Source organism: Nipponia nippon, unplaced genomic scaffold, assembly GCF_047370975.1.
Source record: "Nipponia nippon isolate SJK-2023a ecotype South Korea unplaced genomic scaffold, ASM4737097v1 scaffold_2, whole genome shotgun sequence".
NCBI classification, from domain to species: domain Eukaryota; kingdom Metazoa; phylum Chordata; class Aves; order Pelecaniformes; family Threskiornithidae; genus Nipponia; species Nipponia nippon.
This window is the reverse complement of record NW_028262336.1, coordinates 20424251-20451198: the sequence shown is the minus strand read 5'-3', so window position 1 is coordinate 20451198 and position 26948 is coordinate 20424251. Positions and strand designations below refer to the sequence as shown.

General features: G+C 38.2%; 1 protein-coding gene across 2 annotated transcripts in view; it reads right to left on the bottom strand.

Annotated features, from left to right (window-relative positions):
* The window catches only part of ROBO1 (roundabout guidance receptor 1), a 735949-nt gene that overhangs the window by 637707 nt on the left and 71294 nt on the right, over positions 1 to 26948 (bottom strand). For both annotated transcript variants that reach the window (XM_087757517.1, XM_087757518.1), the window contains exon 2: positions 4301 to 4441. In XM_087757517.1, the coding sequence (XP_087613643.1) occupies positions 4301 to 4388 (88 nt within the window). In that variant the 5' untranslated portion in view covers positions 4389 to 4441. The remainder of the gene's footprint in view (positions 1 to 4300; positions 4442 to 26948) is intronic.

Sequence of the window (26948 nt, the reverse complement as noted above, 5' to 3'; positions counted from 1 at the left end):
TGAAAACTATCCTCAAGTACCTCCCAATTGAAGGAATTTAAATCCATAGCTGCTGCTCTTTGACAAGTGTCAAGGGAGTACTGGTCACTTAATTTCCTTAGCTCAGTGAGTCTTTACTCTTCCTTTACAGCTTCACAATCAGGGGCTTAAATGGAATTTGAGCATCCAATTCTCTTTGCCTCTGAGCCTATGCCAAAAGACAGTCAATAGTTAAACTATGGGTTGGGTTTGGCTGAACATTTCCTTTTTAACCATTATTCTAAGAAAAACCTGCACAACCATAAAACTTGCTAAATTCTTTACATGAACTATTCGATGCCTTATTCAGATCATTGAGAGACTTATTTTGGATATTTGATTGAAAATTCATTCAGGCACTTAAACAGTACAGAAAAATGAATGAGTACACATTACATTATACAAGACAGTGATCTTCTTTATGAAGCAGCAAATGAAGATCTTTCAGTGCTAGGAACCATTTTTTCAAGGTACCTTCACAGGTTGCAGGAAATGTATGAATCACACATATAAACCCTAAGTATCACATTCAGACAAAAAATTCAGTAGTTTGACAAGCCGGTGAGAGGTGAAAACTACAATTCTTGTTTTCACTAGCCAGATCAGAGGCTTGAGTACTGAAAAGTTAACAGTGATTTTTTAAAAAAAATCACACCAAACAATTTAGCTACTTATGTTACTGAATTATGATTAACTTGAGAAAAGCTCTGATATAAGTTTTCAGATTCCAAAAATGATTGCTTACACCTCAACATGCTAGAGGCAGTGAAAAAAGACAATTTGAATTTATGAAAGTTTCATTATTAATAATAAATGTCTCCTGTTGAAAGAGGCAAACAAGCTATGATAGCGAATGTATTTCCTGTAGTGTTTCATTAGTAAGCCAAGAAGTATTAGGAAAAAGGAAATTTAAAGTGTTCTTGTCTACCCCAGAAGAGGTCAAATCCTGGACTGGTTCTCTTCAGGATTTTAGTAAGCTTCTATGATTGTCAGAGAGACTTGTTCTGTCGTTGTTTTTTTTAAACTTACACTACTGAAACATATTTCTCAAATTTACATTTACTATGTATGTTTTATATAAATTACGCTTTGTTATAATCTGCATCTCCTAAAGGAAAGCTATCTCCTGGAGAAACAATGCACTTCACAGATTTAAGAATCAAAAAAGTATCAGAAAAGCAATCTTTTTTTTACTAGAAAATGATGGAAATATGTCAGGCTTTCTAGTGAAACTAGAAAACTAGAACTAGAAACCAGAAAACTAGAACTTCGCTCAAGTATTGAGATACAGGACTTGTAGACCACAGAGGTCTACAAACATCTATCAAAATTTCTCAAAATTCTGGGTCAAAAGAGGTTTTCTCCTCATCCTCCTCTCTCCAAGATCTTCAGAGAATTCTGTTACAAAAATCTATTCATAATCTACCAGGAACGTTCAAAATTTGTCATTACATGGTTTTACAAGGCTTTCTTTGCCTGGATATCTCTGTAAAGCTCAAGGATTGACTAGATGCCACATATCTGGCATCTGTTCCAGTTCAGATGGAGGGCACTTCCACAATACTCCCTGCTAGAGGACCTGATCCCAAGCCCAACCAAATCCATGAGGAATGCTCCTACTGTCTTTATTAACAGACCACAAATCTGAAAGTTTGCACTCAATTCTACTGATGTTAAAAAAAAAAAAAAAAATATCTAAGTTTAAATTATTAAAATCTTTTGCTGCATGTGAAATTTATTGTTCTTCCATGGTTTTTTTTGACAATGTAGTAACTGATAACTTTAAAACACTTCAGTGACTTAACTGAAAACACAGAGCACAACATATGCATCTAAACATAATATAGCATTAGTTAATGCCATGTTTTCTTAGATCAGTGCACTTTAAAATCAACTATCAAGTTTTCCAGCTTTTAAATATGCAGAGCAACTGGAAAGAAAAATCACATCTTTGCCAGATAATGTTCAACCCCTGATTAAATAAAGATGTGCCAAGGCAGAGATACTTTATGCCTCAGGAGACAGCCATAGTAGAATTGCGAGTGTATTTTATATGTGAATTAGAGGTAAGACGTAATGACATGAGATGAAAGGCTCAGCCATGATTTTAATAAAGGGGGAGACAGTACTTCCCTGTGGACCCCATATGCAAAAGAGTGAGACTCAACAAGAATAGAATATGAAAATAAGAAAAGATTCAGCAAAAACTACAATGTTTCAAAGTTAAGACCACCATTAAAATTCATCACATTTTACTGAAGTTCAAAATTCAGAGGGCAAGCTTTAACACATTTCTGATAGTTTGTCATGTGAAACATAAGCTATATCATCAGTAAGCTGGAAAAATTTTCAGGTTTTAGATATGATAGAATTGGAGTTTGAAACTTTAAAATTTCATTTTTTAAAGGTTTCTAATAACATGATCTAAAAAATAATTTGACTGAATCTGTTATTTTGAAAGCATGGTTTTTACGTTTTAACTGCTCAGTGCTTTTAGCAGTCCTTAGAAAAAGCTGTTACCTATTGCTCTATTGATATATTTATGGATACAGCAAAATTCCAAAGAACCATTATTTCTTTTTTTTCCCCATTAAACGGAGGAAAAAGTTTGAGATTTTGCACAGGTCTCTGTGCATTAAAAAAAAAAGAATGAGAGACATGCCTTTGTAAGGAAAAGACATGAAAAGAGCAAAATGAATGGATGAACTGCTTAAAGGAAAAAAAAAAAAATCCTGCTTTATTTGATCTTTTGTGATAATCACACTCCTGGCACCCTGCCAGCTAGGCTGAGCACACTGATGTCTGGCCAAGTAGAGTAATCTCTTGGTTCAAGTCTGAGGTCTGTGATGAAAATTACAAAGCAGGGACAAAGGAAAAATGCCACCTGTGATTTTATTCTGAAACTAATTTGACGGAAAAAGTAATACAATGCAAACAGCCTTTTCAGTAGAGTCTACAAAACTATGACTAAATTGAAACCAATGCAAGTAGATGGAGGTAGCTATCATGCAAATACATTTGGATCTGCAGGCGTTCCTTTTAAAAAGAACAGTAGATGTCTTTGTGACAGGTAAATTGCTTTGAAATTATGTTTGAAGTCCAAGGTCAAACTTTTAAAATGATAATTTTAACTTACATCTTCCTTTATTCTGGAGTCTTTTTGCATCTCCTACATAACGCATTTGAAACCAACAAAACCAGGGGAAAAAAAAAAGTTATCAATTAATTTCCTTAATTTACTTTCCATGAACCACCATTCATTATTGGTCAACAAACCCTTGAAATAAAAAACCTTCTCTTTCTCGGTTCATTCAGTAGTCTATATTTGAACTAGTTGCTCACAGATATATGGAGAAGCCACAAAATTCTGCACATACAATGTATTCAACTTAGAAACCCAGCCAGCAGTCTTCTACATTATTATTCAGATGCAAAGCAGAAAAAATCAGCACGTCACTTTCTTTTTTATATGTCTATTGTGTTTTCCTACCTTTTACTGAAAGGTTGTACATTATTAGCAGTACTGATCAAAGTTTGCTTGGGTTTTTCCTAACAAATATTGAAGATGATTCAGGATGGCTCAGAAGCTGGTTTTACAGATTTATTCTTTAAAAAAACCCAACACAACAAAACAGTTTTTTTTTCTTGTATGTTACTTCAATAAAAATCCACTGTTCACTGATCAAGTGACATAGGTTACCTTATTTTACCACCACCTTCACTTTAAAGTTGGGTAGTATCTTGCATTTGTATACATGCTTACTACTCTTCTCTGCACTAGTAAGGCTTGCCATACGCAAGCACCAGGATAATCCCTGATCTCTAGGACTTCACTGAGAACATTGCGTTTCAGCTATTTCAGAGTTGCTGCTCTTTTCCTCCTTCTTCAGGAACATTCTCTATAGATTTCCCATTCTCTTTGATATTCAAGTCTCTTTCTGCACTCTATATTTCTTCCCACCAATGGCAGTGCCAATCAAAAGAATGCTTCAATCACCACCTTAACCTTCTTGTACTTATGTTTTCAGGCCACTCCTTTTCTATATCTTCGTTTGCAATAAAAAAAAAGCAACTCATTGCAGCATAGACAGTACAGCACTTACTAAATTCTACATTTTAAATATGCAGATATGCTCATAAATTTCTTACCTACACACACACATACACGCACATTAATACATAGAGAGAAAGCTTCAGGTATAAACATGCACATATTCACATGGATAGCGTAAAAATGATTCATAAAACCATGAACATTTATGTTTAAATGAAAGGTACCTACCTGGAATGAGCTGACCCAGTAACTGATGGCATCTGGAAAGGCTGAATACAGCTACTATGACCAAAAAAGGATAATGTTTCCATTTCATGATGTGTCCTTCCTTGCATTACACCAGCTCAGCAGCACTAACGTAAATGTTACCTGCAATACACAATGGAAATAAGAACACACAAATTAATGATAAATTTAAGGTACTTCCAAATGTTTTTGCCCAGTGTAACTCTATGAATCTCTATACTCTGTGAAGTATGCTGGTTTCAACAGTTTTAGCTATTAAAATAATGTTAAATTTTCTAACAATTAGGAAGTTGTAAGCCACAACCAGAATAGTAATGTATATCCTTAAAGAGCAGATGACCCCAAATCAGATGTTTTAAAGGGAGACACAAGGAGCCCCACAGTGCACATATATATTTTAAAGTGCTGCATGCTGTTTGGTTGTATAACGCAAGTTATTAAAGAAATTGCTCAGTTCAGCAACATAATTAAGTGTAGGTTTAATCCATCCCAGTTCAAGGAAATACTTAAACGCTTCCCTAAGTTGAAAACACTTCAACACTATTCAGCTTTCTATACAAGCAGGGTTAAAACTTTACACTAGTCCTTATGATACGGTGTTTTGCTGAATAAGGATTACGGATAATTTTACCCAGTAATAACTTGAACAGTTAAGGTAACTTTCTGGTGAGTTTGTGTTCTTAAGGGCTGAAAATTTTCATCTGACCGGCAGGAAAATGGAATCTTATGAAGGAAGAAAAACTTTTGAATGCAAACGTGACTTGTACACTCATTTGCCTGACCACGACAACTGTAGGTTGAAAAGTATTCACAACTCCACCACTGTTGAAAAATAATCTCTGCTAATCCCACTCGTTTCTTACACTTCAACTATGTTAGTGCTTAGTGCAGACTTTGCCAGAACTCCTCAGGCCTTGTTTACAGCATACCAACCTGTTCAAAATGCCTTTCCTCTATAGGTTGCTAAAAAACAGAGTGTTTTTTAGACAATCATAGGTTTCTAAAAACAGTAATATGTTTTTTAGACAATCTCTTTAATTAAATACACACAATCTGAAATAAATGGGTTTAGTGTTTTGGTTTGTGGGTTTGTTTGCTTGTTTTTTTAATAAGGGCCTTTATCTCAATACAAACAAAAATGCGTGTGACTGCAATGTCCAATATATTGCAGAGTATCTGGAGTTCACATCAAGTTCTTGATGACAAAAGAGATACTATTTTAAGTGTCTGTCAAGTTACTAGACGCACACAATTGCCTGGCCCTAACCAACAATTAGAGACCACTGAACACAACTGTAAATGTGAAGCAGGCTGACATATGAAGCTCTACTCCAACAATAAATAACTATGTTAGACCTTGATAAGGTTACAACTGCGCTTGTTTCTCTGTCCTCATATTTGTTCCCCTTGTAGTTAAGAACGTGTACTCAGAGATGAACAGTTTGGGTTATGACTCCTATATCACCTAAATGCCAGCAGACAGAATCCTAACAGTGAAAAAACCTATGGCGCCATCAGTCACTTCTTCAGTCTGCTGGGACAGAGAATTTTCAGCTATAACCCTAATATATATTTAATGACTGCAGATAGAAGAGTTGCATCATTACTAGGAGTATTCGGTGTCATCTGATACTTTTGGATGTTGAAAAATGCATAAATAAGTTAAATATGAATAGATTCTATCACCTACACATGCTGCATTTTACATTTGCTTCTTGTGTTGTACCTGCGCTTCTATTATCTTAGCGTCCAGAAATAATAACACTCCATTTCCCATTACTGCTATTACCCGAATCCTACAAAATATTTTTTTCTTTATTTTTCTCACTTCATCTGCACTGCACACAAAAAAACAGTTCCTCCCATTCCCATTCTTCTAATTTCCCCTATCACTTGTATGACTGCTCATCTGTTGCAAAAAGCTTGACAGCTCTTAACGGCAGAGTTAACAGCAATCAATGGCAAAGGTGTTACATGCTGCTCTAAACGCTATTCATGATATGAGTCTAAAGACTGAAATAAGGATTTGCAACTTCAGGCCTTTAGAATATCGATCTCGGTCTCTGTACGGTAATACAGGCTTGCTTTATAAAATTATTTACCACGTTGACTTCAGATTCCCACAGTTTCTTCATCTGTACTTTCTGCCTGCAAATACAGGATTGAATGTTGTTTCTAACTCAAAGCTGATGAGGCAGCCCATTGAATTTGGTTCACCAAACAAAAAAATAACACTTTCAGTTAAGGATTTACTTTGTCATTATAATGTGAGGTGCTCACAGAACACACGTCAATGTGAAAGAATAATTTCATTAATACATGTTGCAAAATCATTCAAGGACTCAAAGATTCAATAAAAGTCTAAGTGTTCCCATCCAGTGGCAGGACCCAACTCCTACTGATCTCAACAGGAGTTAAGATCACACATTCTGGAGGCAGAATTGTGGACCAAATTGTATTGGGTTATTGGGTTAATGTGGCAAGGTGCTGGTAGAGGGCGTGCTGCAGGGTGACCTCTCTGAGGAGAGGCCAGGGGCTGCCCCACGCCAGACACAGCTGGCTCCAGCAGACCCACCACAGGGCACAACTGAGCCTGTCAGCCAAGCTGATGGTGCTTCTGGGAAAGCCTGTGTAAGAAAGGGCAAAATGCCAGCTAGGCAGAGGAATACAGAAAAAAAAGGGTCAGAAACAGGAGAGTGAACACCGAGGCGAGAGCAGGAGGAGGGGGAGGAGGCACGCCAGGCGCCAGAGCAGTTTCCTCTGCAGCCCATGGAGAGGACCAGGCTGGAGCAGATATCCACACTGCAGCACATAGAGGACCCCAGGCTGGAGCAGGTGGACGTGCCCTGAAGCCCATGGAGAGCCCACGCAGCAGCAGGTTTATCCTGGAGGACTGCAGCCCGTGGGAAGTAACCACACTGGAGCAGGGGAAAAGTGTGAGGAGGAAGAAGGAGAGGCAGAGAGGAGCGGTTATGGACTGACAGCAACCTCCCATTCCCCATCCCCCTGCACCACTCCAGGGAAAGGATGGGGGGGTGCAGAGGTAGACGAGTTGGAGATGAAGGGGTGAAGTTGAGCCTAGGAAAATCAGGGAGGGTATGGGTGTGTTTAGGTTTTGTCTGTCTTTCTTCACCATCCAACTCTATTTTAATCGGCAACAAATTTTGCTCTTTAGCCAAGGTTAACTCACCACAACCATAAAGCTGAATGGGGGAGATGAATCCCAGCAACATACTTTATGGCACTTACCCTGGCTGTGAAGGCATCCCATGCATGAATCCAAACTTTCATCTTTTCCATACCTCTCTCTTCCATTTACTTAATCAGTAGACTATGACTTCTTTTTAATCCCCTTGTATATGACAGAATTCCACAGGGAGCTCAGACTTTAAGTGCCTGTCTTGTTTGTTAAAATGTTTTCTGCCCTCTAATGTGCTTGTGTTTTATGTTTGAAATATAAAATTTATTTCTAAAACCTGAAATTATTTCAGTATTATTGAAAACATTATTCTTACAGAAAATTTCAGTGAAGATGGCTTTAATGAAGCCAAATAATTTTAATATGAAAACAAAGCTTTTTAGTGTACAGTTTAAAAACAATTCTTGTAGGTATTCCTTGAAAACAATCCTGAATGCGAGGCTAATTCTCTGTATTCAGAGTATAGTGCGTTCTTCTGAAATAGTAGCCCTGATCACGGTGAAGATAAAGTAGGAAAAGATGTCATTGGAATGGAAAATGGTTTTCAGATAGAAGTTGAGTTCAGCAGAAGAGAAACAAGATCTTTCTTATCATAGTCTACTGCCACAGTCCGCAATTCAAGTACTACACTATAGTGGAAGAAACCCACAGAAGCGTATCACAACCAAAAGGATTCAGCTGGCAGTTTAAAACACTGCTTCCTTAGTACTTACTAAAAGCCCATGAAGTATCTGCCACATGCATTTAGAACTTCTATTCATATACAAATTTCTCAGTGTCATAACATTTAACTTTTTGATTATACCAACTGAGCTAAATGTTTCTGTGTTTGGTCCTTCTCTGCAATTAGTCTTTCAGTGTCTGAAATACAAAACTAATATTGCAGAATAAGGACTGGCACTAATTAGATGTTGCCAGTGACAGAAGAAGGATGAACTCGCCATGTAAACTTCAGCTGGCTCAAGACCTCACTTAACTCCCTATCAAATGACTGCAGATCTACACCAGAATGTTCAAGAAAAGATTCAGATCCAATGAGTTGTCCAGAGCGCACAATGAAGATAAACACTGGCTCCTCTATGACATTATAATCATTAAAGAATCAATGGCAAATTAAACTACACAAACCCAGAGGGGAAAGAAGCACTACGGTAAATGCAGGGAAAGGGTCTAATCAATTATTTTCTTCCACTTCCTGAGTATAGTGTTATTTATCACTACAGCCAGTGCAGCATTCAGCAGAAGCAAAGACACTGAGACAAGACCAAAACCAATGCTGGTTGGTTTTTGTGGGGTTTTTTTGTTTGTTTGTTGTTGGGTTTTTTTAGGGTTTTGGTCAGATTTTTTTGGGTTTTGGTTTGTTTTGGGTTTTTGTTTTGTTTTGTTTTACAATTTGATTATTATTGTTGTTTCTCTCAGAAATGGTAACCAGCTTAGTAAGACTAGATTTTGACAGTATGTTGAATAGAAAAAAAAGGACACAAAGGTCAGATAATTAAGATTCTAACTTGTAAAAATAACTTCCCTTTATGAAATCTATGCGCTTTGGTAAATATTATGCTAGAGAGGTTGTTTACCTACAGGATGAGACAGAATTTTGATTTGCCATGTACCCAAAGGTCATTTTAGAGTGGACTGGCAAAATTTCACCGAAAGCAGAAAAACCAGAAAATCTTCCTTTTGAAGCAATGTTAACTCATTCTGAATGCAGAAAATTTTTAAAGTGTGTCATGCATTGTTAAGCCTGCTGATATTGGATGGACCTTCCTGTACTTTCAATCCTTTTGTTATAAGGTCCTAACGTCTGTTGGTCAGGCAGCCAGTTATCTGGTCATCTCTGCTTAGGCTAACACTACTTCTGAACTTACTCCTCCTGTGCATTATCATCAGTAAAGTTATACATCACTGAAATTAAGAACTTCCCTCTACTATTTTAAACATCCTGTCTTTGTTAAACTAAATTTATTTGGAGTTCCAGGAGGATGAGAAGGAAGCACTGCCATACATTGTCTCAACTGTTTCCATTTAGGAGCAAGAATGACAGAAGGTTGATAAACTAGGGGAAAAAAGACTGGCCAGCTCCTTTTCTGTTACGAAGTAAATCAACTCTACTAAGATCAAAGCAGCTAAAAAAATATAAATCTATTGAAACCAGAGTAGTTATCAGTATAGAGCATCTATGGATCTGGACTGTGATCCTTTCAGTGACAGTTTCAGCAGACATTCATGAAGCTCGCCTTATTTAATCTTTCAGTGTTCCAAAACATTTGCTTTTTTAGAACCAATTGTTAGGGCAGTTTACACAATTACGATGCAAGATATATACTTTACTTCTTTTAAGCTGTGGGCTTGGTTTGTTGTGTTTTTGTTTTTTTTTTTTAATGCAGTGAGAAAACCAAGAGTAAAATAATGAATAATGATAATAATAATATAATGGATTGAATGTGTTCAATTTACATTTCTAAGCTGGCAGGTGACAAACTTATACGTAAAACAGTCTTACCTAGATTTCAACTGACTTGATTCTCTGTATGGTACATTTACTGCCTAAGCAGTACCATAGGAATACTTCACCTAGTATAATTGAAAGGAAAAAAAAAAGTGTCCACATTCATCCACTCATACTGAAAGACTGCAGCAGAAATGCAAACAGCAATATCAGCCTGACAAACTGTGGTATGTGACATAAGCTGTAGCCTAAACCCTAAATACCCTCTACTATGCTGCCTACACATGAAAGCTCAGCATGAGGAGCCAAACTTATGACAAAAGAAACATGTTTTCTCCCACCAGTCTCAATCTCATAAACAATCTTTCTACCAGAAGTTCTGCTAGAGTTCTGCTAGTTAGAGATAACGTTTCCTTCATGTGTCCGGCTATGTAAGCTGAGATTAATTTTGAATAAGGGACAACTTTAACAAGTTTTCCTCAGGGAGGAGTACATAAGTGAGACAGGGAGCAACAGAACATGATTTCTGTGTAAGGAAGCAATATATTTATAATGCAATAAATGTGCAATGCAAGGTATGAAGCATGAAGTGGAGTGTTAAGGAGTGTAAAGAGAACGCAAAAAAAAAGAAACCCAAACAATCCCATTAACTGTAAAACAACGATTTTCAATAGTTCTGTGAATTGAGGCCACTCAAGAAAACTGACAGTGCTCTGCAGGCTCCTGCCCCTGCCTGACCCCCAGACGGTTGGTCTCTCTCAAGGAGTCAAAGTAGGTTACTGAGTGCTCACTGATCTCTGCCTCTTCTGCCTGCTGTGCCAGGAGCAATATAGAGAGAGTGTCCGAGCCTGCAGGGCTGGGGTTAGGAAAACCAAAGCCCACCTGAAGGTCAGTCTGGTGAGGTATGTGAAGGGCAACAACATGGACTTCTACAAGTACATAAGCAGCAAAAGGAAGACCAGGGAAAATGAGGTGGGGAACCTGGGGAGGGGACAAAGGACATGGAAAAGGCTGAGGTATTTGATGCCTTCTTTTATCTCTGTTTTTGTTGGAAAGACCAGCTTTCAGGAATCCCAGGCTCCTGAAACCGTAGGGGAAGTCTGGACTAAGGAAGACTTGCTCTCAATGGAGGAGGATCAGGTTAGGGAGCACTTAAACCTCCTGGGAACACACACCAGTCCCTGGGACCTGACAGGATGCACCCATGAGAGTGGAGGGAGCTGGCCAACATCACTGCAACACCACTCAGAATCGTTTAGGTTGGAAAAGACCTTTAAGATCATGACTGCCGAGTCCATCACTAAACCATGTTCCTAAGCACCACATCTACATGTCTTTTAAATACCTCCAGGGATGGGGACTCAACCACTTCCCTGGGCAGCCTGTTCAAGTGCCTGACAACCCTTTTGGTGAAGACATTTTTTTTTAATATCCTATCTAAACCTCCCCTGGCACAACTTGAGGCCATTCCCTCTCATCCTATCACTTGCTACTTGGGAGAGGAGACAGACCCCCACCTCGCTACAACCTCCTTTCAGAGAGAAATGAGGTCTCCCCTGAGCCTCCCCTTCTCCAAACTAAACAACCCCAGCTCCCTCAGCCTCACCAGTGCCAAATACAGGGGGACAATCACTGCCCTGATCCTGCTGGTCACACTATTTCTGATAAAAGCCAGGATGCTATTAGCCACCTTCGCCATCTGGGCACACTGCCAGCTCCTGGGCCGAATACTGTAAACAGTATTTTTGTTTGTAAAACATCTTTACTAGTGACCTGGACAGAGAGACTGAGTATACCCTCAGCAAGTTTGCAGATGACACAAGACTGGAGGAGTGACTGATACACCAGATGGTTGTGCTGCTATCCAGAGGAACCTCTGCAGGCTGGACAATCTCATGAAGTTCAACAAAGGAAAATCCCAAGTCCTGCACCTGGTGAGGAATAAGCCAAGGCACCAGTACACACTAGAGGCCAACTGGCTGGAAAGCAGCTCTGCCAAGAAGGACCTGGGGCTCCTTCTGGACAAGACGTTGAGTCAGCAACGTGCCCTTGCAGCAAAGGCGGCCAAAGGTACCCTGGGCAGAGCGTCGACAGCAGATCAAGGGAGGTGATCCTTCCCCTCTCCTCAGCGCTGGTGAGGCCACAACTGGAGTGCTGGGTCCAGTCTTGGGCTCCCCAGTACAAGACTGACAGTGGAGCAAATTCAGCAAAGGGGCACAAAGATGACTAAGGGGTGGGAGCATCTGTCATACGGGGAGAGGCGAAGACTGTTCAGTCAGGAGAAGAGAAGGCTCAGGGGCATCTGATCCATGTGGATAAATACCTGCTGGGAGGGAATGAAAAAGAGGGAACCAGGCTCTTGTCAGTGGTGCCCAGTGACAGGACAAAAGGCACAACTGAAACACAGGAAATTCCACTTAAATATAAGAAAAAAAAAAAAACAACCAAATTTTTCTACTGTGAGGGTGATTGGACAGTGGAACAGGCAGCCCAGATAAATGTGGGAATTCCAGTTTTATATGCAAAACCTGATACAACAGTCCTGGGCAACCTGCCCTGGCTGACCCTGCTCTGAGCAGGGTATTGGACTAAATGATCTCCTGTCTGCCTCAGCTGTGATTATCCTGCTTCACTGTTTGGGAACCACAGCACCAAAATCAGCAATCCATATACTGTTTCAGGAAATGCAGTGTTATAAAGTGCCTAGCACAAAATGAGGGAAGGCCACCTCTCACAGAAAACTAGTCACAAAATGCTCAGAAGCTATAGCGTAGAATGACTAGAAAAGCTAGCTGCATCAAATGGTCCTGGAGCAGAAGCTGACTGGATGGAGACAGTATGCTGGGCATGTCTTTTAGGGCTTAAAAGAAAAAAGATTTAAAAAAAAAAAAAAAAAAAAAGAGATATGAATACTAGAAAAATCACTTACCCTGTGAAAGTCCTCAATGTATGGTCAAAAACAGAAAGTTGAGGAGGTTTGTGATGACAATTTTGGAGGAATAACCTTATGGTCCTGCAGGTAAGCAGAACATACAGATAGACTAACACTTAAATATGCTATGCGGTGTCGTAAGCCATTGCCCGTCATCGCCGTGCTTGTATTCAGGTTGATTATTCCCCTGGAATGCAAAAATCAATTCTAACTTGCCAACTGTTATTTTGCACAGACCTGCAGTATTGCAGGCTTTGTTCTCCATTTTATATTCAGTCACTCTCAGGGGAGCAATCAGAGGCCAAAAGGTAATTGGTAACAGTCACCAGCGAATTCACTGGACCAAACTTTCCTCAAATCCAGAAGGTGGTTTCATTCTGTTAATTAGCTTTTTTTGTGGAAACTGCTGATATAGCTAAAAGCTGTGGGAAGAGAGGGGAGAACTGAAGATATTTGTATCATCACTCTCAAGAAGCTATACAAGAGAGTGAGAGGAAAAGATCTTAAGGTCTTAGTTAAAGGCTTTCCAGTGCAGGATACTCTGTGTGTGCACACACACAAGCGCTTGTGTGAGAGGAAGAGGCGAGGTAGCTTTAGAGACATCTCTGACCTACTAAAATTTACTTGTGCTTCAAACCTAGAGGAAAGCAAAACTTTGGGTTGCTCTTCCCAATTGTAGCCAGGCTGCCTGGCATAATTCTCACTTGCAGAACACCAAAATTTCTCTATAATTAAAGAAGCCTGCCAAATGGGCAGAACTACAGTCTCCAGGAGCTTCAAACTGACTCACTCAATGCAATTCTAAAACATGAGACTTTTGAAACAGCTGTTTGGGTTTGTTTGCATTTTGTTTGGTGGTGTTTTTTTGTTTGTTTGTTTTTTTAAAAAAGAGACAATTTCATATTTTTCAAAATTGTATCCTCTTTAATCAACCTGAGCCTCCCTTTTTGCATAATAAGGAACCATCTCTTAATAAGGGCAAGCAAACAAATGTGAAGCAAATCCTGTAGTAACACCACTATGGAAAACCCTACAGGAAAATTAATTTAATTCAGAGCTGGAGTTGGATGTGGCACCATATACAAAACTAGGTGTAAAGTAGGGAGGGGAAAGAAAAAAAAAAAACCAAACCATTCTTGGAAGAAAGAAAGAGAATTCTTTGTTAGTAGCTGGATCACTGACTGAGGCAGGGTATCTGCAAAGAACTTGCACATAGTCAGGAGAACAAAATCCAAGAATTTTGTTATAATTTATCTACGAGGTTGCTATCTTTTAAATGCTTTGCCCTGTTTTATTGCATTTTGGCTTTCTAACTGGGATTCAACAACCAGGAAACAAAACTTCAACATGATCCTGAACCCAAATTACAACACTGCCAAGCATCAGGTACTAGTCTATACCTACTCAGAAGAAAGCAACATGTATTATATAAAATCATTTTCTCATCGTTTCTCAAGTCTGGAAAACAATATGACAAAAGTAAAAAGGAGAGTTCCCTTTAGGGATACGCCTACTAGTGAATTTCAGGAAGAAAGAAAGAAAATGACACTCTACTCCTATTATATCAGATACTTCCACCTTTCATTTCTATAACCTCCTTTTGCACACAAGTGATACAAGAATTAAGTATCTTCTGTTCAAACTTAAACAGGTTCATTCAAAGAGGTCTGAACTTGTTAAAAGCAATGCTATCTCTTCAAAATAATAAGAATATGCTTGCATTCTAATCTCAATCTGTGACAAATTCAGTAACAGTGGAACGAGCCTTGTGTTTTCCAGTAGATAAATCTTAAGAGCCAACTAAATGTTAAAAACTTTGTGCTTTTTTAAAATACAACCAAGGAACAATCTAAATATTGCAAGAACTTTCTCGTATCTTATATTAGTGATGCATTATCTTTTTGCCCTTTGGCATATTAAATCAACAACTCATGTCTCAATGACCAAGACTTTCAAGGGAGTGTTTGGAAAAAACTGGGTACTGTATCTGTTGCAGATTTCCCAATATGAAATATCATGTTTCCAAATTGCTTTTCTAGAACTACATACTCATCACTTTTTGAACAGGCAAAAAAAAAAAAAAATCCTTCGTAATTCCTTGATGTAAGTAGTAATTTCTTGATTCGTAAGAAATACTGCCAATGTTCTAACACTATTAATTAGCGGACATTTGAAGTAGTAAAGTGGTTGTTGTCAAAAGTATTTCCAAACAGAGTCACATGGAAAAGAAATAACATTTGATAGAAAGAAAATTCAGTGCCTGAAAGGTTAAAAAAAAATTCCTTTGACTGTATTTTGACTCCTCTGTTATACCTGATCTAAAAAAAGGAAGGTTTTTTCAAAGGCATTTAGCTTTAAACATTCACAGTACCTTTTGAATGTCCTCAGCAGGACCAGAAAAGAGGGATTCAATTTTCAAAGATAATTGTGTCAGATAACTGTCTCATCCTTTTTCAGAAACAATCTGATAAATACCTAATTACCAGCCAAGTGATTTTAGAGCCACACAGCTGGGCCTGAGAAAAGGTTACAGGGAATGACAAGGTCCCCTAAAGCCATAGAGAGCAAGAGGCAGTTGGTTTGTGAATTACTTCTTTTATTCAGCTGATAAAATGCATAGAAAGACCCCAGAGAAAACAAAATATTCATAAAATGTTGAAATAGTAAACAGAATCAATATTTAACCAGAGAAGTAAAATATTAATTTTCAAATAAAACAGGACTGCGTACTACAGAACAATTACATTCCAAAATCCACAACGGTAAATATTCGAGTCCTTAAAACCATTCATTTTTCCAGAAAGCATTTGTACAGTACTCAGTCTAACCTTGTCTCATGTTGATATATAATGCCATATGATAAGAAATCGGCTTTATAGTAATTTATATTGCAGTCTTGTTGCAAACTTAAAAAGCATTCTGATCTTAAACAATTAGTCTTAACTGTCAAGCTAGAAATTTATAAATTGTCACCAATGTTCAAGAACGATCTCATCCTTCTTGAAAAAAAAAAAAAAGTAATACAGCAATCCTTTCTAAAAACATAGAGTAGCTTCACTTTTAAGTTATCATCTTCACCAATTAAAAAAACCCACAGGTATATGTAGCATCTCAGATTTCAGTGAATCTTTTTAAATTGTACATTGTAAAAGCCAATCCTGTAATCTTGCTGAATTCCTTGTGCTTGAAGAAGTGTTGGCCCCTAGTATACAACCTAAATGTTAATGGAGTGGAGAGCATGAAATATCAACATAATGATGCAGAGTTCAGAATCACAGATAGGAAGCAAAAGATTACTGGTAACGCTTCAACAATATTAAATTCAACAAGTTATATATTCCTCAGGCTTTATGAAATACGTGTTTGCTGTGTGAAAAATGCAACAGATCTCTGGTGGTAATCTCAAGAGTACACATTTCTGACTTAACTCTGCCCCCAGATTGGAGCAAATTGATTGGAATTTTGCAAATGCAATGAAATAGGGATGGATAGCACTTCTGTAAATCCCACTCATATAATTCAAAAATAAGGACACAAAAAATGTTACATATACATAGCAGAGAGGTGAGTCAATGGCTGTTGAGTCTGCAATGTGGGGACAAAGATTTAAACTCAGCTGGTTGCCTGTACTCTGGAGTAGAACAGTAGTGATCACAGTCAAGAACAGAGGGACAGTTTTAAAACCTGTTCTTTTCAGATTCTCAAATAGTAAGTGACAGCATTTCTGCATGTGTCATTATTCACCTTGCACATAAACATGAATTAAAGCTGGCTGAGAAGAGCTGACACTCTGCTAGCATTTAGGTTCCAGCAGTCAGGTGTGCACATTCAGTGGGGCAGGCAGGAAAAAGTCCTGGGGTTTTGCTTGTCTGAAAATTAAGATTTGACCTCAGATCACAGCTTTGGCGTAACTGGTGTTGAGAAAGTGTGTTTAAATATGGAAGTAAAATTCCCAGATAAATTCTCTCCCCAGCTACCATTCAGCAAAAAGAGACCTGCATGCTAGTCAGTCAATGCAAAGAAAAGCCCGGCCTCCACTTCAGTGCATGGTGAAAGCTTTGTGTTCATCTAGCCTCCATGCTTCTTAGGCTTCTGTCTACCATGACAGGCAGAGGCAGTAAATGCCCCCTCATAAATTTAAAATTCTGTGAAATAAAAAGAGGGAATACTAGACAAAGCCTCAGCACACAAAGCAAAGCACTGCAAAGCTATGAAACGATAAGCATTTTGGGACCGTGGACTGTAGCCTCTGGAGGCAAGAAGTCTTGCCAGAATTCTTTTCCTCTTGAGATTCAACTTTGAGGGAAAGAAAAATAGCTTGGCTTTTGCCCTTAATAAGAACGAAAGCAATTAGAAAGGATTTGCAGATCCTGCCCCACCAATGAGCCTTCTCAGAGACAGAAATTTACATGAGGATTCAAAGAATATTCAGCTCTCCCCTAGAGCGCATTCATCCTTCTGGGGTCACCAGTAAAGGTGAAGCTTAAACAATATAAGGACTTTCAACCTTGTCCGCTTCTTGGTTAAATAGACTTGTGTGAAATGCTAACTCCATGGGGGAAAGGAAGAAGATGCCAGCTTTCATGAAGATACTGGAAGAGTGGCAGAATCCCTTTGAAACCGAGACTGATCTGATAAGGTCATTATGGTTGTTAATAGCAACTCTTTCCTCTGCTTCCTTGGACGAGGCCATGGCATTTAGCTGCAGTTTGGGGCAGTGAGTAGTCGAGCTGTCATTGCAGGGGGCCGCTGGGGACTGGATGCGCCTCTGGAAAGCCCCATCCTGTCCATATCCCAGCACACGTAAGAGCTTCTCCCTTTAAGTGAGAGGAGTACTATTGTCTCCTAGCCTTTCTGGGACCAAAGCTAGTAGCTTTTTGCTAGGTTTCATACTTAAAGCAGACTTTGTCATCTCACTGTCAATTTTGCTCCTACTAGCTTTTAAACCAGGAGTCCGGTGTGAAAAGAAACACAAAGATTTAAAGTAATTGCATTTCTACAGCTCCTGAGACTGCAAGTCTTTGGGTCAAAGGAAAAAAAAAAAATAAATCATAACGTCACCACTCCCAGCCCGAAGAGGAATACAGGGAGGACATAGCCCTCACCTCTTCTGTCTGGCTAACAGGCCCATGCAGAACTCCACACCAGCTCCAGGGGAGTGAGATGCAGGGCAGTGCAGTGGTGGGCATTAAAGTATGTGGGACGGAACAAAAAAAGAGATCTAGGAGTATTTCAGAGAGAAAATTTAGTGGATGCAGGACATGAATCTTTCAGAACCCAAGTCCTTCTGATCCTGCTATTTCTGTTTCAGCCTCCTATGAGGAGAATAGCCAACAGGGGTTGGGGGACCACAGACTACGAGCAAGGAAGTGCTATTCTGTAAATCCTGATAATCTCTCGAGTATGCTTTATGAATGGGATTTATTTAGTGTATGTGCTGTCAACAACCTATGAAAAATTAAGGTATTACCAGCAAGCTCCTCCCAGAGCATGATGGGCTCCCTGTTCCTACAAGTAGGAGGGAAGAGAGAATCTGAGGCAAAACCCGAAATCTCATTTTTAATATTTCTATGGAAGTCTCAGACAAAATATATTTTAAAACTGCACTAAATTTTATCAAGAGCAGGATATGCAGAAGAAGTTTCCCTCATAATCTAAACATTAATTTGAAAATGCAGATCACTCCTAAAAAGAATACAATCTCCGCCCCCCCCCCCCCCCCCTTGGTTTCTCCTTTTAAGAAAATCTCTTACAGCATATTTTTAATCGTCTCATCAGTTCTGGAACATAATTTAACATCTGAAGTTATCTGTTACAGAGCTAACAGTAGCAGAGAACTCAAATTGATAGACTGAATATTTTGAGCCTGGAAAACTTCCCTTGCGATGACGCTCCCAGACCATTAATCCCATCTATTAGAAACAGAGGAGCTGTTAGTGTCCATTAGTATGTGTAGTACAGTAAACAAGAATGTGCATTTTAAGTTTTCTTTCTAAGTATTATTGTAGAAAAATAAATAAAAAGGATGAAGCTCCTAAAAATGTCCTGATCAGGAATGCACAACGGATGTGGGAAAGAGAATGAAGGTTTTATGTCTCAGAAAGGCCACCCAACCTTAGAAATTCTGATGCAAAAACAAAAAACCCACATCTCTCAGTAACAAATTCTGGAGTTTCAGCTACCCAGATACCACAGTAAAACAAAGCCTGGCAATAATTTTCATTCATATTTTCTCAATGAACCTTCCTGAGAGAAAACATTCAGCTCAAACAAAAGGGATTTCATTTTGAGAATATCTAATATACCAAAAGTTCAGATTAACTGGTTAGTGTTTTGACAGGTCCCCAGTTTCTAGCATGGATCCTCACACATTTTATATCTGTCAGAAGCACAATCAGATGCTCACACATGTATCACCCTCCCTGTAACTACAACAGACACCAGCTGTAAACATATTTTAAAAGTTATGGATGTGCCTGACATAACTGGTATGACCTTTCCTAACTGAGGAACTGCTGTACAATCACTCTCAGGTGGGCAAGAAAATAAAACATCTTGAATCACTGAATTCAGACACATCAGCAGGAATTTGAAAACGTGGACCAAATAACTAAACTGCTGTCTCCTAAACCCTCAGAGACTAAAAGCTTAAATATTCCTTAGCTGGTCAGAAACAGACAATTGGAAATGTATAGAGGTGGACAACCGATTTCCTAGCAGTAAACCATAATGACCAAACTAACTTGCAATGGATGAATAATTAGGTAGGGGTAGGAAAAAAAAGGCTGAATCCACAGGAACATGTGTATTCATGACTTAATAATCAGCTGTATTTCAAAAAAGGCTAAGAGTGATTCAAGAGAAACACTTCTGTCTTTGACATTAGAAAAAGTTTTTATTTTCTTTCACTGGAGTAGCTGTCTCTTTGGAAATACCTGAAATAAAGTGGCATTCATTTTCTAACAAGCCCTACGCTATCAGAAATAAGATACCAGTGGAGCACGACAACAATATCATATGCTTTCTCTCTGAACTGGAAACTGAAATGAAGAATGTTAATCAGACGTCAAAGAAAGTTATGCATGTGCTGGCTTGTGCTACTGGCACTTTTGGAAGGCAACATTGCTTTTCTAGGACTCAAAAAAAGGCAACATTAACTTAACTCAGTGAAAGGAAGACACTGTAAAAAAAATGACTCAAGATACTTTTACCCCATTTAACCCTTTTTAGGATAATAATTTTGTTCTAGTATTTTTATTACTTTGCCTTTCCGCCCCCTCTCTTTCCCCTCCTTTCCTTTCAGATAAGCCTGGAGACCTGGATCCACATAGATGGGTTCTGTGCAGCACTCTAATGCTACAACCAGTGAGAAGAAAGCAGTGGATTAAAACGTTCATATGGCTGCAATGTAAATTTACTGACATTTTGAGCATATGATTTATCATATAGTCAGATGAACTAATCAGTATTAATGAAGAGGTTCATAACATGCCTCAAACTCATGTTCCTTGCACTCATTAAACTGATTCAGAGCTACTCTTCTCCAGTTCTTTTCCTGTTAGTAAAAGGGAAATAAATTCATTTTAAATCCTTGCTGTCATCTGCACCAACCCATATCACAACCCACTTTCCATTCATTTCCTGAAAAAAGGATACTTAATTTGTTTTCAATCTACCTTGGAGATCTCCAGTATGTATTGGCAGACAAAAAATAAATTTGTTGAGTATCACAAAGAGCATGCTCTATAAAGTGCAAAATATCCCTAAACTTTTTAACTGGAAAAAAGTAACAGCTAATAATATTTGCCCAGGGAAATAAGCATGCACTAGCATACTTGTATGTGCTTGTACTATAAGACTGTACCTTGCACAGCAAGCACTAAAATTTAAACCTCTAACAATATATGATCATAATTAACAAATTAATAATTAATACCAATAAAGCTTCTTTTGCATAACCACAAAGCAATTCTAGAATTTCAGCATCTGAAACAAAGTATTTTAATTATTCCCTGGTAATCTTTTACTAATATCTTTCACAGATACCAGCATCCTCACACCTGGTCAAACTCTGCTGACTGAGTCTTCACTAAAGTCATTACCACAGGATGATCTGTTGGTAAGCATGAAATCTACAATTATCCTGATCTTTGCACAATAGTTTATGAAGTTCCTTTTAAGTACATGTGTAACAATTACAATAACACTGTTTTTCCCTCTCAGCTGAGGCGATGCTGCCATGAGAAACTGTTTCTCGGTTCCTCAAGGTGTCTCTTAGTTTCACAAAGAATCTGCTTATGCAGAGCACTCGAATAGCTCAAGACCCCTGAACTGAAGTGCCAGCAGATGACAAATCAAAATCTCATTTTCATAAAAGAAACACTACCTCTCCCGGCCTTTAAAGTTCTTGTCTGAATTTGGCTTTGATGAAACAAGAAAGTTAAATTGAAGTCAGGGAAAAAGAGCATGCTTAAGTAATACGCTCGGCAGTGGACCAACAAAGATACATATTGGGACACGCTCTAATGTATGTTTTGGAAGACAGCACCTTCATCAGTACACTGGGAAAAATTTTACCCTTACAAATGCCTACAGAAAATAACTCTCTGCTCCCCTTCCCCCAGTAAAATCAGCTTAAAAATACTCTCACAGAAAAAACATAACCAAACACAAAATAATTCATGACTGACAAGGTGTTGACATTCTTCAAAGCAATAGATGCTGCTCTACCACTGCAGGCAAGGAAAACTAAGACAAATAAAGATGTAGTGCATGAATAGAAATTACAGCAGGTTTGATTACAGTGAAAAATAAAAAAATCCAAAGCTCCAGAAAAGTAGTTTGAAAACCAACAGTCCTTCCTAAGGAAAAAAAAACAAAACTATTTTTCAAATGGCATTCAGAGAATCAAATTTCCTTGCAAAAAACTTTTCCTGTTTAAATATTCAGACTCCAATCTTCAAAAGCCGATATTTATGAGACTCTTCTTTTAGCAATTTGCTTCACTAATCTAAAATAGCATTGCTCACATTTACATATAAATTAAGCCAACTACATCATCACATTCTTTATGCAGTTTATTTACTCTGTACTTGGCAAAGTATCTGTTTTAGTTTTCTATAATGTAGAATATATCATATAGAAAACATACATCTTCTCTGAACATCTGAAATGGAATAAACTGAATTGTATGCTCAGTGTGACACAGCAGGTTCAGAATACAATATTAGAACAAGAGAAGTAAAAAAACTGTGCAGGAATGACAAAATATAGTTTTACTGCTCTTCCATTCAGTGCAACCTGTCAGTCTAACTGTAAGTCTAAACGACTAAATTTCATATATGGAAGTCTGGGCAAACATTCAGGCAATTTATTTTAATGGATCACTCTCTCCATTCAAACATAAATCAAACCCAGTGTTATAATAATAGAAGATATGAGAAGAACTTCTTCTGGGAGCAGATCTATCTTCAAGTCATGAAACCTGCAATAAATGCACCCTTTATTAAGATTATCTAGTCACCATCAATGGCTTTTGGGTTTTTTTTGTGATTCTGATACAGACTTAATAAAACTATTTACTAAATAGAATATATAAGCAGCTTTATTGACAAACCACAGATTAACCTTTTTATTCCTGACCTTTCTTCTTCTGCCTAATCTCCTACCTCAGCTGTCTCACGGATACCTCACCTAGCTGGCATGCCATCAGCTCAACGCGGCCAAAATTCACCTCTTTACCTTCCCACCCAAGCACTGCATCACCAGCATCCCCCCTGTCACTCAAGCCTGTAATAAAAGTGTCATTTTTGTTTCACCTTTCTCTAGCCTTCCTAATCCAGATCATAAGTCTTTCTGCTGCTTCTTCTACACATTAAAGATAATTTTATTCCTTTTTGCCTGCACAGCTAAATGCTCACTTAAGCTCTTGGTTCTCATTTTGATTCATTTATTCTCAAGCTCCATTACATCATATCAACCATTCCCTTTCAGCCCATTCTAAATGCAGTTTTTAGTTTTATCTCCATTTAAGTTTCATCACAATGGCTAAAAATTCCAAAAGCATAAAACAGCCTAAAACCAAAGATCCTTGAATCCATTTAGGATTCTAAATGGATATGGGTCATTTTTGTAAGCACTCATGCAGTTAAAGATGCAGATTATTATTAGACACACGAACACCTACAAAAGCTTCTCTCTCTGACAATGGCACATCAGCCCCTAAGTATCTTGGAAATTGGACAATTTTACACACTCATCTACTCTTGTAATCCTTCTGCCACCTTCTTGTGTTTCATGCACCATTTTTTCCCTATCATTTCTTAACTTTGGCCTTTTTTGCCTGCTCTTCTTTCTTGGTATTTTAAATTCTACTTCTTCTGCTACCATCTATTTTATATACAGCTTTGCCACTTTCTCCCATAAATGTCTAAAATTTCATTTCACTTCATGCCTTTGGCATAAAACAGCCTCTGTGAACTTCCACCTTAACAGTACACCTAACTCTAAGAAGCAGTTCACGAATGCCAGCTACGTTTAAGATCCTTAGTGCTACAATAGTAACAAAGCAAGTAACTATTCATATAAAGCATGTATATGTATGCTTATATAAACAATATATATCTGATTGCATATTCTCACTCTTCTTACAATGATTTTACATTCCAATCTACGTCATTTGAGTGTCTTACAGTGAGATTGAGTCTTCACTGGGAACAATAAATCATCTATCTATATATATATATAAAAACCATAACTTCTAATAATTCATGCACAGAGACTATGTAGAAAATTATCAAACACTCAACACCACATTTTTAAAGCCAGCCATACATAAATATAAATAAACAACATTTCATTCTTTCCTGATTGTCCCTGCTTAGGATTCCCCTCTCTCATATATCACAGTAATTGCTGAATTAACTATTAGAAATCTAAGTTTTCAAGAGTAAATGAACAAAAAAAGAAAGCGATAAACTAGAGAAAAATATTCTTATGTTGTTAGCCAGAGACAAGGCACATGGTGTACCCTGAGGCAGCAGTAAATTAACAACAGTGGTTCACAATTGACTCAAAGAACAAAGTGAGCTACCTGTTTTTCCTCCATCAGCCTGTTCTGAACTAAACTGATGCTTAATGTCACAGAGGAACCTTTATGGACTGGGAAAAACACCTGGCCCTGTGTCATTCTGAAATAGCAAGTGGTGATGGGGAGAGCGGTCAGTGGGCCATGGCCCTCAGCCAACGTCCTTCCACTTCCAACCCAGGGCATGTGGAAGGGTGAGAAGAATGCCTCCCTAGGAACGGTGTGGTTTAGAGGCTTTGTTAAATAGCAAGTTTTGTCCTTGGATTCCATATTAACACAAACCACCCATGACATCAAAATGACAACATCAATTTCTCCTCTTTTCAATGGACTGGGCTGTCCTGTACCCCTCACGAGGACCATTACTAGGTTTCATCTTCAGTGTGTCAAAGTTTCTGTCCCTGTGAAAAAGACCATCATCCACCTAGCTGTTTGCTCATTTCTGGTGATGTTATAATTCCTGTAGGCACCCAGCAAGCTAGCTGCTTTCTTTTTATTGGTTAAGTTTTTCACTCAGTCTATGGTTTAGCTTCATAAATGCTACAGGGAGCATGAAGGACATCATAAGAGTAGGCAGCCATGACTATGGAAGAGGAAGGGAGAAATTGCCTCTGCTGGCAGCAGCTCACACATGCCAAACTAAATGACTATATGACCATGCCTTTAGACCATGAACAAATCCCAACTCTAACTTGTTAGAGATTCTTAATAATAAATCTCTACCTTCTGGATAGATTTTTAAGATATACGTATGCAAAGGAGCACAGCACAACAAAGCAAAACCCCAGGGAGAAGGTATTCAACAGCCTTCACAGGTAAGCTTTATATATAATGAAATTACTTAAGAAAAATTGCACAGTTCTTTTCTATTCCAATGGAAAATACATATGTTCTCTCATTTACATATTCATTTCACAGCCATAAAATAAAGCAATACTGAATTATTCTAATTAAAACATCAGAGCCTGTTATTAGTAAACTCTCTCTCTTTTTTTTTTTTGCTATTAGAATGTTTTTGTTAAACACTAAATGTGACAGCAAAAACTATCATATCTATTCTATAAAAAGAACCCTACGTTAACACCTACATAAATGCGTCCCATAAAATACCTGGAATTTTTCCTTAAAAGAGGTACTAAAAGTTCCCCCTTTAATTCATTAGCTTTCATTCAACTTTGATTGCTGCTATAAAATGCTATTTCTTTTTTACGATACCATGATCAGGTTTTCTGGCTTACCATAAAGGAAGTGAACATCAATCATTTGTATTATTCTATCATGATCAGTGCTCAGAAGGGAATGCTCAAGTAATTTTATTAAATCATGCATTACCTACAGCCTGCAGTTAAAGAAAAACAAACCACTGAATCCAAAGCTCTAGTTATCAAAGAAATATGAATTGCCCTTTTCAATATGTATTATTAAGCATCCTGTAGAAAAAACTCTAGTACTGAAGCCAAAAGCGATTCACATGAGATATGTTTAGGGATGAAGCACTAAGAAATTTCTGGCAGAAGTGCTAATTCTGCACATTTTCAGTGATGGAATAAAATGGCCAGCACATGTATTAATCATCTGATATTATCTTTTGTATAATGGCATGTACTCCTCTCTCTTTAATTGTTGCTAGCTGAAATGGCATTTGAGCTGAGTAGAGACTTGAGGATTAAGGTTGTAACACTATACAACCAGAACTGCTTTGCCAGATCTTCTGCCGAGTATATCTTGACCACAACTCTCAAGGCTCCACTGCTGCTAAAAGTTGCAATCAAGAGACTGAGACAGTAAAGGATATTTAAATGACCCACACTCTAAGAGGCATTTCTTAGTTTCTCATAAAAGAGCGCTTTTGACCAACAAAATGCATTTTCCTTATGTCTCATGGCAGGAGGAGTAACCATAAGCACGATGCACTTTTCCACATGGGAGGGGGCTCCGTGTCGCTACTGACAACTGACTTATAAAGATGATTCCTCATGCTAGACTTTGTACTTTCTTGTATCTGTCCAGAAGTTTGGAGAAGACTTCCTTCACATTCCTCCTTTTATGTTTCAGTGAATATAGTTCCCCCAAATGCTGCTGGATACCCAGCCCTGGATATGACTTAGTTACTTTGTACTGTAGCATAACAAAAAGCACTATAAATACTGACAGTAACAATGCTAGCTCATTTCCACAGGGTCCCAAACTTTGGCTGCAAGTCTGTGGGAGTAATAGCATGGACTTTTCTGCACATTCCTTGAACGTGCATTTCTGTTAAATTTAATTATCTTCTAGCTGTCAGAATTAAAATGGAGACATGCAAGTATGGCTCCACATTCAAAACATATGTTATTGAAGAGACAGAAGGGGTTAAAACCAGGGAAAAGGAATGTTTTAGGCTATATCTCTAGACAAGTCAAAATAATATAATTAAACTCATTTATCCTCTTGCCTGCAAAGAGATACTGTGCTAACAAGTTTATGAAAATGCAAGAAACTCCCAAGTAGAGCAAAACGGCCAATTAGCTGCTTGCATATTTAAAAGAAGACGATGTAGGAAACAACCCAACTTCAACCCCTGGAGACATACAAAGAATCCTCTACCTCTAAAAGATTCTGATTGCCTGGAGATAAGGGCTGGGAAAGAGCCAGTCATGTTAGAAGTGGAAAAATACAGCCCAAAGTCATACTACAGAACACTGCCTCTAAGAAGCATCTTACAGGAAAGCCATGGCAGTGTTCAGTTTCTGTGACACCTATAGCTTCGTATTATAGGCAACAGCAGCAGTCTTCCCAAATTCTTCATGGGCCATGTGTATCTGTACTGTCTTTTTGAGCTGCTTCAGATCAATGCCCATTTCCTATGCCAGATGGCTCAGAGTGGCTCACATCCATACTGTTCTTTGCAACCTCTGGTTAGAGTTGCTTGGTCACACTCACAACAGATGGCATTTAAAGTAATCTGTGGCTTGGTACCTATAC